The 15,139-nt window shown below is 49.5% G+C and overlaps 1 protein-coding gene across 3 annotated transcripts in view; it reads right to left on the minus strand.

The window, feature by feature from the left end:
- The window catches only part of LOC144093698 (coronin-2B-like), a 188,798-nt gene that overhangs the window by 31,932 nt on the left and 141,727 nt on the right, over positions 1 to 15,139 (minus strand). For 2 of the 3 annotated variants that reach the window (XM_077627298.1, XM_077627297.1), the window contains exons 2-5: positions 9,058 to 9,106; positions 7,217 to 7,414; positions 5,178 to 5,294; positions 4,729 to 4,884 (exon numbers count right to left, since the gene is read on the minus strand). In XM_077627298.1, the coding sequence (XP_077483424.1) occupies positions 4,729 to 4,884; positions 5,178 to 5,294; positions 7,217 to 7,414; positions 9,058 to 9,081 (495 nt within the window). In that variant the 5' untranslated portion in view covers positions 9,082 to 9,106. The remainder of the gene's footprint in view (positions 1 to 4,728; positions 4,885 to 5,177; positions 5,295 to 7,216; positions 7,415 to 9,057; positions 9,107 to 15,139) is intronic. The other variant, XM_077627299.1, reaches the window with a different exon arrangement.

Here is a 15,139-nt window from a genome sequence, read left to right on the forward strand (position 1 = left end):
ATTAAGCACTCGTAAACCTGCAAGCAGTTGACTTCAACTCATCCTTTGGCTCGCAGTCCGCCTCAGCTTTGTGGCCATTTCATCGATTTTCACCCGGTAGCATCGTAGCGCAAGGTGCGGGTAATAATTTCCGGTACAAAACTCTCTCGTTCCGTTCGCTTCAAGATTCGCCCTTTAATGTGCGCGAACGCGGTTTTAACTCGCGGTGGCTTTAGCCGCGGTTTCCAGAATGTTTTTCGGACCCGTGGCGGTGCGCTGTGCCCGTGACACCCTCCACCCCGTTAAAGTTAGCTTCACAGCACAGTAACCATTCATGAGGAGAAGCTCGCTTTACACGCGAGCAGCAATGCGTTTTTGCAATGCAGTGCCGCGCAAGCAAGATACACGATTCTCATTGATGTCCTTTTCTTAAGGCGAAAGCCTTTAATGGATCATACTCGCGGTGTCCGCCCGTCCGTCCGTGATCCTTCAACTCGATAAAAAAAATCTGTGCACGATAAGATTCGAACCACCATCATTCCGTTCCACAGCTGAGCGTGTTGAGCTGAGCCTCAGGTCGTGAGGTGAGGTCGGCGACAGCTCGAAATTTTCTGGGTGAGGTCAGCAAATCAGACTTCAACCTCACGCGTGAGTTTGAGGTTGATTGAGGTCGTCATTCAGTGAGGCCGAAATTTTGAGGTCGAGACTTTTTGCAGTTGCCACGTGTTACTCCGACGAGTGCCGCTTCCGAAGCGGAGTTGCAGCGCATAACCGCAGTGTTCATGCAATGACGCTTGGTGTTCTGTTTCCCCTGTTTGGACAACCGGATGCCACAGTTCCCTCTTAGCTTCCGGTGCTGCGCCGTAATGTCTGTTCTGTCCGAGTCTACAGGAAGACGCACCCCTCTGGTCTTCCCGGAAGGAGTGTTACTGTCACAGCACGCCACTCTCCTTCCCGCTTGCCCCGCTGGCGCAGCATCCGTAGCTGCCTGCCGGTAGGCTCAAACTCCCGGGAGCGCGCAAAGCACGTAACTCACATTGACCTGCGCTAGCTTTGTTTGATGCCGCAAACAAATAAGTTCAGTCCAACAAGCACGCAATAAATTCGTCGCAACGCGGATGGCCCCATGCAAGACTGCTTCGTGTTCATGCTCCTTGCCGGCGCTGACGTCATGGCTCTTGCCTTGCAGTCGAATAAAGGGGATCCTGGCGCTAATTCTGTATATTCCCGTTCCGTAATGCAAGCAGGTGCAAATATAATCTCACTTTTTTATCCTTCCGAATAACCTCTCTTTTGGTCTCCGGTTCCTTGTGCCTTCTCAGAAATTCGCTTATTATGCCGAAACACCGCAACACGAGACGAACGCACCAGCATAGCGGTGTTGCAGCGGGGAAAAAATGCAAAACTACAATGAATGTATGATGATGTGGTAGCTCACTCCTTTTCCTTGTTTAATGAAGATTTGTGAATGGAACTGATTACATCCTCGCGCTGTGCTGCTGAGTCGCTGTTTCAAGGCATCTAATATGACGTTTAGTGGGGCACAATGTTGTTCGCTTCTTTTGTCAGTGTGCGATTTTTGTTTGTATGTTTCTAACCATTCTCTTTTTTTTATTTTCTCGTATCGGATCAGTTAGGTTGGCGGCCTGCCTTGCAGACGACAAGGCACTACACGTTATCTTTCCTTAAACTATTTTGCAGAGACTTATCGTTCACCTTAGACGGCTTCGCAGAATGCTCGCTCGGTGCTGAAAAAACATCGAGGATGCTGGCGTACAATTGATTAGTTCAGTTTTGAAGGAAAACAAGTGATTGACTTAAAGCAGCTTCTCTCAGACTGATTGACGAAATGGTACTCAGAATTCTGTTGAGGCGTGTGAGTACTTAGGCGGTTTTTGTTTTCCCCGAGGTGGGGGGAGGGTGGTTTGAGAAGGGGGGGGGGGGGGGGGGGGTCGGAAAAAGATTTCGCTCCGAGGAAATTTGAGCGGAGAGCCATCGTGCCCTTGACAGAGAGAGCGGTTCCCGCTGCCCACTCTAGGCCAGTTCTGACCCGCGTGATTGTAATAGTTGGTACAGTATTCAAAGACGTAATCTAGCCCTTTCATTAAAAATGCCGCGGGTTCACCGAGTCATCGAAGAAATCCCAGGATTTCGAATCCGTTACCATCGCCACCTGGAAGGAAGTGGCGGAAACGAGGGAGGGTCGACCTTCCAGGAACATCATCATCCTTAATTATTAGCTTCAGGTATTCCTATTTTCTCGCACAATAATTGTCTTCGGCTGCTGGGTAATGTACAGTATTTAATCAATATTCTGGCAACCTTTAATTTGGTAGCGGTATATCAGATTTCCCCGGGCTCATAAGGATACACTGTTTGCATCATCATCATTGCCATCATCCCGAGAGTCAAAGGCATGTGTCGTTGCATGATCTTTGCAGTATGTCATACATGAGAACTGGCGCGTTTACCTGCTGGACAATCCGAATATCATTAATGTGGACCGGGTTGTGGGCGCTCCTTGTAATGCGTCATGCGCGCATGTGTAGTAATGTGGGATCTATCTGAATATTGAAATGGGAGAGGATGGGGGCCTGGTATGACGAGAAATTACACCATTGTCACGTGAGTAGTTGTGATGCCATATTACAGCGTCGTCACGTGACTAGGTTTGATGGCACATTACATCGCTGTCACGTGACCTGGCATGGCGTCACACTCACATGATGCCATCACTAATTATGCTAATTAGTCTTAGCGTTACCTAAGTATATTGATTAGCAGTAATTATGTGACGTCTTCGTCGCGTGACTCGTCGGCTCGTGACGTCGCAATGCGCCGTTTCTTGCGGACACTTTTTCGCGGATATGACCTTGAAAGTGAGCCATCTAATGCTTTCGCATTAATAAAAGAAGCCGCTCGCTTCTACACAGACAAAAATACAACTTGCCTCTGTTGGTGTACTACAGTCGCAACTTGTTAAGTGTTTTCGAAGGCAACATACAGAGGACTGAAAAGAGCATTCTCGCTATGCCGGATAGAGCTAGAAAATCGATATATACTGATATCACATTCATCATCAGCCTGACTACACCCACTGCAGGGTAAAGGCCTCTCCCATGTCTCTCCAATTAACCCGGCCTTTTGCCAGCTGCGCCCACCCTATGCCTGCGAACTTCTTAATCTCATCCGCCCACCTAACCTTCTGCCGCCCCCTGCTACGCTTGCCTTCTCTTGGAATCCACTCCGTTACCCTTAAGGACCAACGGTTGTTTTGCCTTCGCATCACATGCCCTGTCCAAGCCCATTTCTAGAAAATAGGGCTAGAAAATCGAAATATACTGATATGCGTCTGCATAACTATCGCATTGGAAAGTACATCGACGACAGGTTTCTTTACATTCGGTAACTATTCTCAAGCCTGAAAAGAGCATCGTGAATACCTACCCCCTCCTCCCAATTTCTGGTAGATGGTGTAGAAGGGTTTGTCAATTGCTAGTTCGTGCATGACTGAGCGAGAGGCTTCCAATACGAACAAGTATACACGAAGCAGGTTGCCAAATATTGACACATATAAAGTACTCACCGACGTACTTGTGGTAACCGCGTATGGGACACCCCTGCCCGCAGGCCATATACTCTCTGAGGTTTCATCCCAGATTATAAGCTTCTCCTATTGCGTGCACATGAATAGTGTCTGTAAACACTTTATTAAATAATACCATCATCATTTTGGCTTTCCTGTCTCACAGGATTCTCAGAATTGTTTTTAACTGAAAAACTTCTTAATCGCTTTTTGTTTTGTTTTTAGTTTGTTTTCTGAGGTCGAGCAGCCGACCTCAACCTCACAATTTGAGGTTGAGTGAGGTCAAGAGTGGCCCCAAGAAAAGTGGGGTGAGGGCGTCTAAGGAGACCTGAACCTCAACTGATGAGGTTCAGTGAGGTCGGCAAATTCTTACTGATGTTGAGGTGAGGTCCAGGTTTTTGAGGTCAAATGCCCACCTCTGATGTGTAGTTCTCCTTGTCTAGGACGCTAGAGAGTGTTTGCAGAAAGGCGTCGAATCAAATGGATGCCTCCCAAATGCCTTCCAGTGTCTCCAGCATTGAAGATTCACAAACATTTGTGTACTTAACATCTTAACCACACATCAGTGGCACAAGCAGTAACACCGCGCTAAAGGCTTTCGCCTCACCGCACTTTAGGTCAACAAAGTGCCTCCTGAATTTTAATTTGTTAACTATATGGTTTTTTTTGTTTGTTTAGTTACCAGCCGGCCGAAACGGGAGAGAGGCTGGGGGCTACGCGGAGGGAGGTCATCCGTCTGAGCCCTTAGCTTTCCTCTCAACCGCCGAGGTACATTTTTTTTTTTTTTACTGCGAAATCAGTGCTAATGTCAACCCCCCGCCAGCGGACATCTGGTGAAGCCTCCAGCCCAGGCAAGGAGCTTCCACCCTGCAGAAGAACCACCCATCAACTTGCAAAGTACTCTAAAGTGCGCGATACATCTTTCTTGACTGGCCACTAACGACCCCTCCCCCCCTTCCCACAGCCTTAGGCCCTCTTTACCAGCCTCTCTCACTTGCCCTTCGGCTCTCTCTCTCTCGTACAGTATTCCTCTCTTACTCAGCGACAGGGATATGCCTCTCTCTCTCTGCCTCTGCTTCCGGCGGACTCAGCGGCAGATTCAGAACTTCGAAACTACATGTATATCTACAGTTTCCCCAGGAGAGCTATTAGGTTCGACTGACCATGTGGTCGAATCCGGTGCTGAGCAGGATGTTCTCGGCGGTGGGATGCCACTCGACGTAGCCAACGCGCCTCCTGTGCCCGCGCAGGTCCATCAGCGGCTCCACCAGGTTGACGTTGCGCGACAGGCCCTCCTCGGGGATGTACCAGATCTTCACCTGCGCACACGATCGCCCACACGGTGCTTGCGTACGTGCTGCCATTGAACCAGCGTTTGAGTGACCCGGCAGCTTTGTCACGTAGCTAAGAAATTAGTTACCACAGAGCACTGTCAGCAATGTTCTGGTGGACACCGTAGTGTTCTCAAAGCATTCATTGCTATGGACGTACACCGCGTACATGTTGTCAGAAAATGTGTATAGGTAGTCGCAAAGAATATTTACCTCAGCTCCGAGCATGCATAGTGTACAGGGCACCAGCCCGCGGTGCAATAGCAACAACCACTGCTTACCGTGCAGTCGTCTGAGCAGGAAGCGATGACGTTGTCGTTGAAGGGGTTCCATTTGAGGTCCAGCACCGGTCCTTTGTGGCCCGTTACCTTGCCAGCGGACACTTCAACTCTGCCAGTCTGCTCGTGCAAGGCAAAAACAAAAGCACACGATGCAAAACCAAACGTTTCTCCGGTCTATGTGCGTGGACGTCTAGAGTCCTCACAGCAGCAGAGATCCGTGTTGAAATACGGTGTCCATGCATTCCCGTTTTGTTGAAAATAGTCGAGCCCGGACATACCGAACCCGCGGGTACATCGAAGTATTGTTTGTATCGAACAATCAGGATATCCCCTTGAAAATCTCATGCAAAAGTATAGGAGCGGAACGTTCGATATATCAAACGGCGCGCCGCGCCTTGCAAGTGACGCTTCTCCTAACGGCCTTGTTCGATCACATTTCGCGCGCGGTGACTGGTCAGCAGCGCAGCTTTGCGTACCTGCTGGCAGCGCTAGCTTGCTCTGCGAAACCGCGCGGCGACGAAGTGAACGTGGGGTGTGCTATCTTGACGGTGGCTTTCGGTCTCTTGTACTCATTTTCCACGCCACATCGCTGTCATGCGGTGAAGCCAACCTAACAACTAAAGCATAGCGGCGGCCCTCGCCTGGCGTGCTTCGCTGCCGAAGGTATCGCGGAAACCAATAGTACCTTAATTTTAATGAGTTTATTTTATTTATAGTGCACTGACAACAGGACTAGACACCTTATGATAGGCGGTGGCTAGTAAAAAAAATTATCCGACAATTACGCTTCTCGGCAATGCGATTTTTGAGCACAGCTGCTGCGGTACTCGAGCCTTAGGTGACGGCATACGGAACGCACCGCCGGACGGAGGAGAAGGCTTTGGGTTTCGACTTTGGCAGTGCGCACAGGGTTCCGCCTCGGGCGAATGGCCAGCGCGTTTACAGCGCGCGCTACTGTGGCGCCATCTCTGGCGAGCGAAGCATACCTTTACCGATGACGTCATCCGCGAGCAGACGACGGCGCACTACTTTCGTGCCGCGGGTCGCCGCGGTCATCCAGCTCCGCTTTCCTCCTCGCGCTCTCTTCGCTTTGGCTGTCTTTCGTTCTCCGCTGCACTCCGCGCTCGGTCACGCCAACGACGGCGAGGCACACCGCTCACATCGTTCGCTAGAGGTCGCATCAGTGCGAAGCAGGTAGGAAGGTAGCGCCTAGCGGGCGGTGCGTTACCAGCACGCCGGCAAGCACAACCTCGGTGCAAGAAGCGCGTCACTAGAGTGGATGCAACGTATTTATATCGAGTTATCTGTATATCGAACTCTTCCGCCATCCCCTTCGAGTTCGATATCTCCGGGTTCGACTGCATGACCATGCTAATAATCTGTCCACATACATCCGTGCAGCGACATCGACAAACTTCGCTGTCAGTCTCTTTACGGACAAACCGTTGTAACGTGTGACCAACTGATCTGAATAGTACCTGAAACAGCATTGGCCAATAGACCAGCGTTGCGACTCTGTCTCGAGAGCTGCGAGCATGGTAAGTTCCATTTTATAATTTTTTTTTTCAGGTATACTCAAGAGTTCACCTTCTCTAGGTTTCTTCTTTCTCTTCTTTTACCCATTTTATTCCTCCCGTCACGGCACGGTTTAGGTGTCCACCCATAGTGAGACCGTATACTCTATCTTTCCATTATTCATAACTGCCTCTTTTTTCGTCCTGATCCTTTCAATCGTTGCAACAAGAAGGCAGAGTTCAACAAAAAGCTAACAAGCACATACAAGAGGTGACGTACAATTTCACTTCATTTAGTGAGCGATGGCGGTTAAGGCAAAAAGCCCGTTTGGACAATAGCCACACTAGAAAGAGCGCTATAGTAGATCACTCGACACAATTCAGTCTGGACTCTGCTGTCGATCGAGAATCTGTCACAGGTAAAAGGCGTCTACTGAGTGCATGCCCCCCGCAGACTTCTTGCTCACGAGGAGCCTCATAGGTTTCCCGCCACGATAACGCGCATGCGTCGCCCGATGCACTCACGTGTTCGATGGGCAGGACGAGGAAGGAGCCGCCGCCAGCCGTCTCGGTGACGATGGCGATGAATTTGGGGTTGACGGCGCAGAAGTAGCTGTCGTGCGCGTCCTTGGTGATCTTGACGCACTCGTAGCACTGGCCCTTGCGCGCGGGGCTGCCGAACACGTGGCGGAATTTGCTGCTCCGCACGCCCCGGAAGCTCGTCTGCGCCCATTCACCCGCAACGTCGTACTTCTCCACACACACTCGCAGAACCGCCACACTCGCAGGCACCGCCACTAAGGCAAGCGAGGTGCCCGAATCTTCGCGACCAGAGCTCTCCAAGGGCCTTAATATCGAAACCTGGCACTCTTGACTACTACACAATTCGCGCATTAGCTGACCGTCACGCCTTTGTGGCATATACAACTGTTCAGGACTGCTCAAAACTTGCAGTGCGCCAGCTGGCGCCAGCTATCGGCGGCGCCAATCAACCTTCAAGGTCAACGGCGGAACATGCCTGCGCGTTTGATTCGAGGTTTCGAAAGTGGTACGTCGGAGAGCTCTGTTCTTTACATGCGCTCCTTGCAAACAAACTCGAATGGCGCGGTTGCGTGCGTGCAGCAAAAGCGCAATCGTCAAGCTCAGCATAAACTAAAATCAAAGCAGCGAGGGACAACCTATGCAAGCCCGACTAATACTTGATTGAAGTCTTGCCGTAACAACGTACTCGGTATATAAACACAAATTCACAAGGTAAACCTGATAACGGGCCTCTTGGGCGAGATCTCAAAAAAGAATTGCCATACAAATTCAGTGTCGAGTTCGCTTCCATATCTTATGTGATACCTGAAGCTCTCGCCTCATAAAGTCGGCCAGAGTTGGCTTTAATGCTCGGCGTAAAGAATATCGCCCTGTGCTATGGTGCAGAAAAAAAGAACCCCAACAAATATTCCTTGCCCTGTGCCCTACGGCACAAATTAATATCTACTAGCTTTTAACGCCAGCGAATACTCCGGACTGCAGTGGGCTTTGGCGGCTAGGCTACGGCACAGTTATCAAATGTCGAAAGAGCATGAACTCAATGCAGATTTTTTTTAAATCTTAGTGTGCAATACTGAGATAAAGACGAGCCAAAGCTTCCATGAACGCTACTCCCATTGTCAAGAAATATACAGTAATGCTGCACGTACTTAACCTTGCATCTCTCTCTTTGCATCTACATCCGTGAACGTTGCTGCGAAGGACGCCAGTGAGACGCGTGGCCGTAGCCCACCGCTTAGCTCGGCGAATTAGCTGGCATCAGAAGCCGCCTGGCATGTCGTAAGAACACAAACCTCGCAGTTTATAATTTAAAGGGACACTGAGGAGAAACTTAAGTTGTCCTGTATCAATAGATTGCCACATTTTAATGACGAAGACTTAGTGAAAACAGTTTTTATAAACTAGAGGGAGCCAGAAAATGAAATACATGTGTCGCCACCACAGACCGATAGCACACGCATCTTGCGATGCGTCGACACATATATTTCTTCGCGGATCCCAGAGGCTAAGTTACGCCGCCATTCACTTAAAAAACGGTGATCACGGAGTCCTTTTCGGTGTTGACGTCACGAGTTTGAATCGTGCGGCGGGAAAATTCTTTATAAGCAATTTTCTCAGAAAAAAATTCTTTTTCTGCAGCCGAACAAACATACCTCAGAAGAGCCATTAAATTAATTTTGCTAATTAATTTATTGGCGTAATTTGGATTTCGTTGTCCTCAGTGTCCCTTTAACTAAGGGACTGTGGTTAGTGCATGCTGGCTACGAATAAAGTAGACGATGCGTTATGCGGTTAAGACGGCAGAAATGAAAAGGCTCTTGTACCTGAGTGTTTCCTTTCTCACCCATAGCGGAGGAATCTTCCAACAAATCACTGCCGAGGGGGAGAGAAAAAAGAAGCAGAACAAAGGGCAGGCGTGAACATAAAGCTCCGTGGCGTGCGCAAAAGTCCGCAAGCAGCAGCGCACAAAGCGTGTCGGCAGCGTGATCAGCGCACGGGAGCAAATAATAAAATCTTTTCTTTTATCTCTCAGAATCTTAGCTGAGTTCGAAGACAGTTCAGATATGACCGTAGTTATTTTTAGAGAGGCCCTGAAAAGCCACTTTCTCGATTACGAGAAACGCTTTAGAAACTATGTACAGGCTGTCTAATTTTATTCAGCTCGGTTAAATATAATAAAATTATAAAGTTGATTAGAATATGTAAGGCATGACTGAACGAGATGTCCGCTTGGCCAGATAACGTACCCAACCTCAAAAGCGGTACTTCGCAGCTATTAAAACAGTTTGTCAAAAAAAAAACATCTGAAGTGAGACACCCATATACATATGCAGAGCCACCTTGCTAGCGACATCGCCCACAAGTGTCGATAAATCAAAGGTACAGTATATGGCTCGCATTTCTTCCCAACTCGCGCTTGTCCCCAATTCTCCTAGAGCGCATACGCCCCCGCCCCTACCAAGACCGCGCACTGTCGCCGTTGTCCTGTCAACCTGAGGGGCAGCACCTGTAGTTGCGCGGAGAGGCGCTGCGATATGTATAACTATACAATACATAGGGTGCCTCGAGGCACCCTAACAAGTGACACGACGGCTTCTTTCTGACCTCATCAAGCAGCAACCACACAAAGAGTGCTTTTATCTGATTTCAAAGCGGGTACTTTAGGCGTGTCGTCGACACTAATGCCACGTCGGTCCAAAGACGAAGTATGGCCATACCAGGTATCGGCGCCTGCGCTAGCCCTACAGAAGTGTGATGAAATCAAGATGAAGTCTCGAAACCGGGAGGCAATTATTTCCTATCGTTAATTTGATGAATATGAAGGACGAGGAGCAGCTGCTTTAGTTTTCGATTGACACGAAGAGCTGAAACTGTTATGCGACGAGCGGCAAGTGGGCGACTGTCGCTGCGAAAGGCGCCGCCATGTTTCCTGACCAGGTATTTGAACTGCATGGCTCCGGTCGGAGACTCGCGCGATGCTAGTGGCGAAGTCACGGTAGAACTACATCCACTGCGGTTGCCGCAAGAGGCGGATGAAAGAACAGTTGATAGAGGTTAAGGATAGTTCAGTTTGCGCCCCGTCCATGGCCGAGATGTACACGGTGACTTGACCTGTCCTTTAAAAGTAATAACTTGCCACGCTGAAACGATGGTCGGAAGAAGGGCGGAAGATGAAAATTTTCGCGTCACACGATGACGCAGGTTAAACAGTGCAGAGCATAACCCCAGCTGTCTAGAGAACCGAGTTGAGGAGGAAAGTCGCAAGTGGAGGGAACGATAATAAGTTGGACCTCGTTATAACGAAGTTGAAGGGTCTCTGCTATTTATTCGTTATAGAGGCCTGTACGCGACCTTGGTTGCAACTGTCGAATGCCAGTGGGCTGACCTGCCACTTTGTATAAAGCCCGAGGAAAACAAAGCCGGCGTTCAGTAGTGTGCCGCCGATGTGCCATCAACCGAATATGTCAGCCTTGCCAACGCGCACCCCTGTATTCCGCAGCCCGCATAGGCTTTAGAGCACAGAAGACGCGTCTTGGAGGAATAAATGCCTCCGTGAACAGGGAGCGGACAGAAGAATTCGGGAAAAAACTGACATACTGAGCGAGAAATTACCAGTGAGGTTCACTGGAGATTCGTTATATATCGTAGTAGTAAAATTTTGTTTCGTAATAATGAGATAGCAGATACACATATGCTTCTACGGGAGGTTCCAAGGGGAATCACTATTTCTTCTTTATATCCATTATTTCGTTATAGCGAGCTTCGATTGTATCTTCCTTGGGATCACGCGTTCAGGAAGTATTTGCGAAAAAGGGCTGCTTCAGCGTTGCCCTCTGTTCCCATATATTGTCACGTAGTGGTGACGGCAGTCCGGCAGTCAAGAAAACAGCGAAAATGGCTTCCAAAAGAAGCTATTTATTGGGCGGACCTGCGCCCACAAATAGCTGAATGGCTCGGCGGCGGTGATAGCAACAAGCGTGCTCGGCGGTCGTCGAACAGAATGCCCGCCGCTCTCTGCCGCGCTCGGTTTAAAGCTGACAACGAACTTTCGAGGTACGGCGTGCACAGTAACCACAACAGTCTGAAACAACGTAGAACCGGTTCCACCCGGGTGCGATCATTCGAGACAAATCTGGTCGCGTCTTGGATCACAAACAAAGCGATAAAGCCGCGTGCCGGCATCTTTGAAGAAACAACCATCACAAAACTTTGCGTCATTATTAGATCCCCGGTACACATGTTCAGGGGTCGCTTGATGAAAGAAACGTTCTGGTCATCTTGAAAGATGAAGTTCAGCGGGCAGTGGAGAGTCGAAGCCTCCGCAGTACGATACAGAGCAGTTTTAGTTCTTCATAGGCCTAGATCATTAAAACTTCCGAAAGCAAGGGCGGTCATCAGGCCTGATGTCGGCGCTCCATCACGCGCCAGCCAATGAAGCGCTTTTGCGGAAGGAAAGTTTCGTAAACTTTGTCCCAAAATGTCGCCCATCACATCACAGCATAGCTTTGGAGTTGAGCAGCAATCGTGTACATACTCGCCGGAATTTTTGTTTTTTTATTTGCACGCCGCCTTAACGAAGACGGCGATATGCTTGCACATAAGACTTTACCAGATAAATCACGGGAGCCACCGAAAACTATGCTCTCGAAAGAACGCCGCTGAAGAGTGCTTTGGTTTCTGTCCTTGCTTTGTCGCTCATGATCGAGTCGCCGTTCAAACAGAAAACGGGCTTGCGAGACAGCGGTTGTTTGACAACGCTCGAGCAATGTCGCAAACTCGCCTCTCGCTTGTGCCTCAGTCGCAACGAAGCCAAAGCTACCTCAAAACAAAAGCGTATTGCCCTAGCGACAACCTGTTCGCATACCTGCTGGTTGGGACTTACAGGCCAACGCATGTGCAATAAGTGACGTGCCACTGCATAGGAGAGGCAACGTGCTAGTCGAAGCGTGCGCGACTTAGCCTCTGTGAGTTGAGCCCGTTATCTATGCATGTGCCTGCTTGCTTGTATATAGCATATACCTCGAGTTTTGCTTCCTCGCTCCTGCAAGCGAGCGACAAAGCATACACTCTACGAATACACCTATATGGAAGTAAAAGGGAGTAAGCCGTCCCATAGGGCATTTCCTTTCATAATAGGGAGTAAACAGCCCAGTTCACTTCCCTTTTACTCATTTCTCTTTAGAGTGTAGTACACGAGAAGCAGGCTTATCCGCAGCAACACAGAGACGAGAGACCCGTGTTTGCTCACTGCACCTATATCTATAGCCTTTCTAGAAAAACAGGATATAATCGAGTTTTTCGACGACTCTTGCCATGGGCACGGGACAGAACGCAGGGCTCCTATGTGACGTTTTGTTTCCACTATCGGGTCAGCGAACTACCGTTGAGATGACGGCATGGCGCTATAATTTCCGCATGCAGCTCGCGGTCTCTTCGCGGCGGTTATCGATGTTTGCGTTCGACGCGACAGCCGCGCCGAGCGTATGACTTGTCCATCGGAAAAACGGTGGAAAACAGAGCAGGAAGAATGCCGGCGGTATGAACATGTTATCTGCCGACAGGGCCGCATGCCAGGCCTGTTATCGAGCACTACTCTTTATACGGCGGTGTTTGCTCTCAGCGCGGCGGATGTTGTCCCGGACAAGGTTTGATCAGGAGCTGCTGATGCAGTAGCAGGGTGACTGCGCAGCGATACTCGCGCTCGCCACCGTGCTAGGCAATTACTGCAGGCGTCCACGACGCACCACACGAAAGAGAACAGCTTCGCGTCTTAGAAGCGCAGGTACGAAATGTTTCCGGGGTATGTATACAGTTATACATATGCTATAGGACTGGAGTAGCATGCCAGGCCAACAACCAGGCAGACCTCTCCTGTTTCATTAAAGCCTCCTCCTCCTCCTCCTCATCATCATCATCATACTAGGAAACATGCCTTATTTCGAAGGTTCAGCCGCCGCGGTGGCTCAGTGGTTGTGGCGCTCAGCTGCATGCTGACCCGAAAGATGCGGGTTCGATCCCGACCGCGGCGGTCGAATTTCGACGGAGGCGAAATTCTGGAGGCCCGTGTACTGTGCGATGTCAGTGCACGTTAAAGAACCCCAGGTGGTCGAAACTTCCGGAGCCCTTCACTACGGCATCCCTCATAGCCTGAGTCGCTCTGGAACGTTAAACCCCATAAGCCAAACCAAACCATTTCGAAGGTTGAACATTATGTGCACTGTGATTCATATTTATCGCAATGCTATGTCGTGCTCACCTACAGGCATTCTCACTCCTCTCTGTCACTACTAGCCGGCTTTGCCATCACGCGTGTTCGATTCGTGGGGTCAATACGATGAGTCGTCCTCACTGATACGCCCTTCTTAAGATCACGTGGATGGCACCAGAATTAGTCGCTGCAAGAACGAGAACAATCGGGCCTGCGAGCGTTTCTTGCTTTAAAGAATGCGTCAGGAGGTGTCGCACCCTGCACGGGACCATGGCAGACCCCTTCCCGTTCAAAACCACGCCGAACGAATTGCACTCAGTAGGCACCCTTTAAATGTAGGCAGTGCTTAGTGACCCCCCCCCCCCCCCCATCACCAGTACTGACAAGGGATCAGAGACCCCCGTGATAGTATGTAGGGACTGCATGAATCCGAAGCAGGCAACCATGTTTGACTCTTCTTGTCAATGGTGGTCGGAGCCTTTCTTTATCGTTTCGAAAAATTTATCTGTGATTTTTAGTAAGAAACACTGACATGTTTTCTAAAACCTGAGAAGGATAAAAAGAATAAGTCGGTAGGACTAGGCAAAAGCTGGAAGAATAAGGGAAACCCGTGCCCTCACACCACGAGTAAGTCCAGAGCTGACCACTCAGCTCCAAGGATACAAAACGACACACAACAACGAGCACACTGGATGAACATGAAGATCGTTTGTTTTTCAGGTGTGTGTTACAAATTGAGCAATTCAGGTGTGTGTGTGTTACAAATTGAGCAAACAGCGACATTTAAAAACAATTTCCCCCTTTGTATAAAACAACATGTAATACAGGCCGCCAGCCACTTTCTCGCTCCCTCTTTATGTCCCTCTCCATCCGTGCTTGAATCGCTACAGGCCTCCCTTCGACGGAGCAAGACTAAGTAAGCACTGAATGTAAGCGCTATGGGTCGGTCTCCTTAAAAGTAGTCAGGCACAAGCTAGAGCGCAGGACATTGCAGGTTCATACGTACCGTTCGTAAAATTCGGACAAACACGTTCACTACACCGGCAATACTTTTTTTTTAATACCGCTTCCGCTGTGACTCCTCCTGCCCCAACTGTCCTGAACTATATGCCGATCTCGCACACTGCTTTTTGTACTGAGCTGTCACTGTACAGTATCCGACCCCCCTCGCTCATCTCCAGTCGTTACTTAGCATACCTGGCTGGCTTCATCTTGCGAAGAGGATCAACTCGGCCTGGTGTGACAGACAAAGCAAATTTTAAGCACTTGATTCGTCCTCCTGATCTATTGGTTACTACAACTAATAGTGCGGGCCCGGGACGCTGGACATAGGTGTTCTGCTCACTCCACACGCACGTTAACACAAGCCACAAGTCCGGCTGTTCGTTTGTAATATGCGAAAACCTATGGTGCAACCAGAACCCTGCAATAAAGGGCAGAGTACCTCAACGATAAGTGTGATTCGGCACGAGTCTATGCCAATGCCACATTGCGTAAAGACACGATGGCCAGTGGCCAGAGCTCTGGTGGTAAAAGCTCGAGCGAATCCTCGGTGGTGGTGGTGGTGGTGGTCTTTTCATTAAAATAATAGTAAAAAGGAAGGAAAAGATTTTCGCTAGCCCCGGCATCTGCCATCGATACTGAAGCACCTGAGCTGGGGCAGCGGAAATAAAGGATAGCAGGCAGAATGGAGAAAT

This window comes from Amblyomma americanum, chromosome 6 (assembly GCF_052857255.1).
Source record: "Amblyomma americanum isolate KBUSLIRL-KWMA chromosome 6, ASM5285725v1, whole genome shotgun sequence".
Lineage (NCBI taxonomy): Eukaryota > Metazoa > Arthropoda > Arachnida > Ixodida > Ixodidae > Amblyomma > Amblyomma americanum.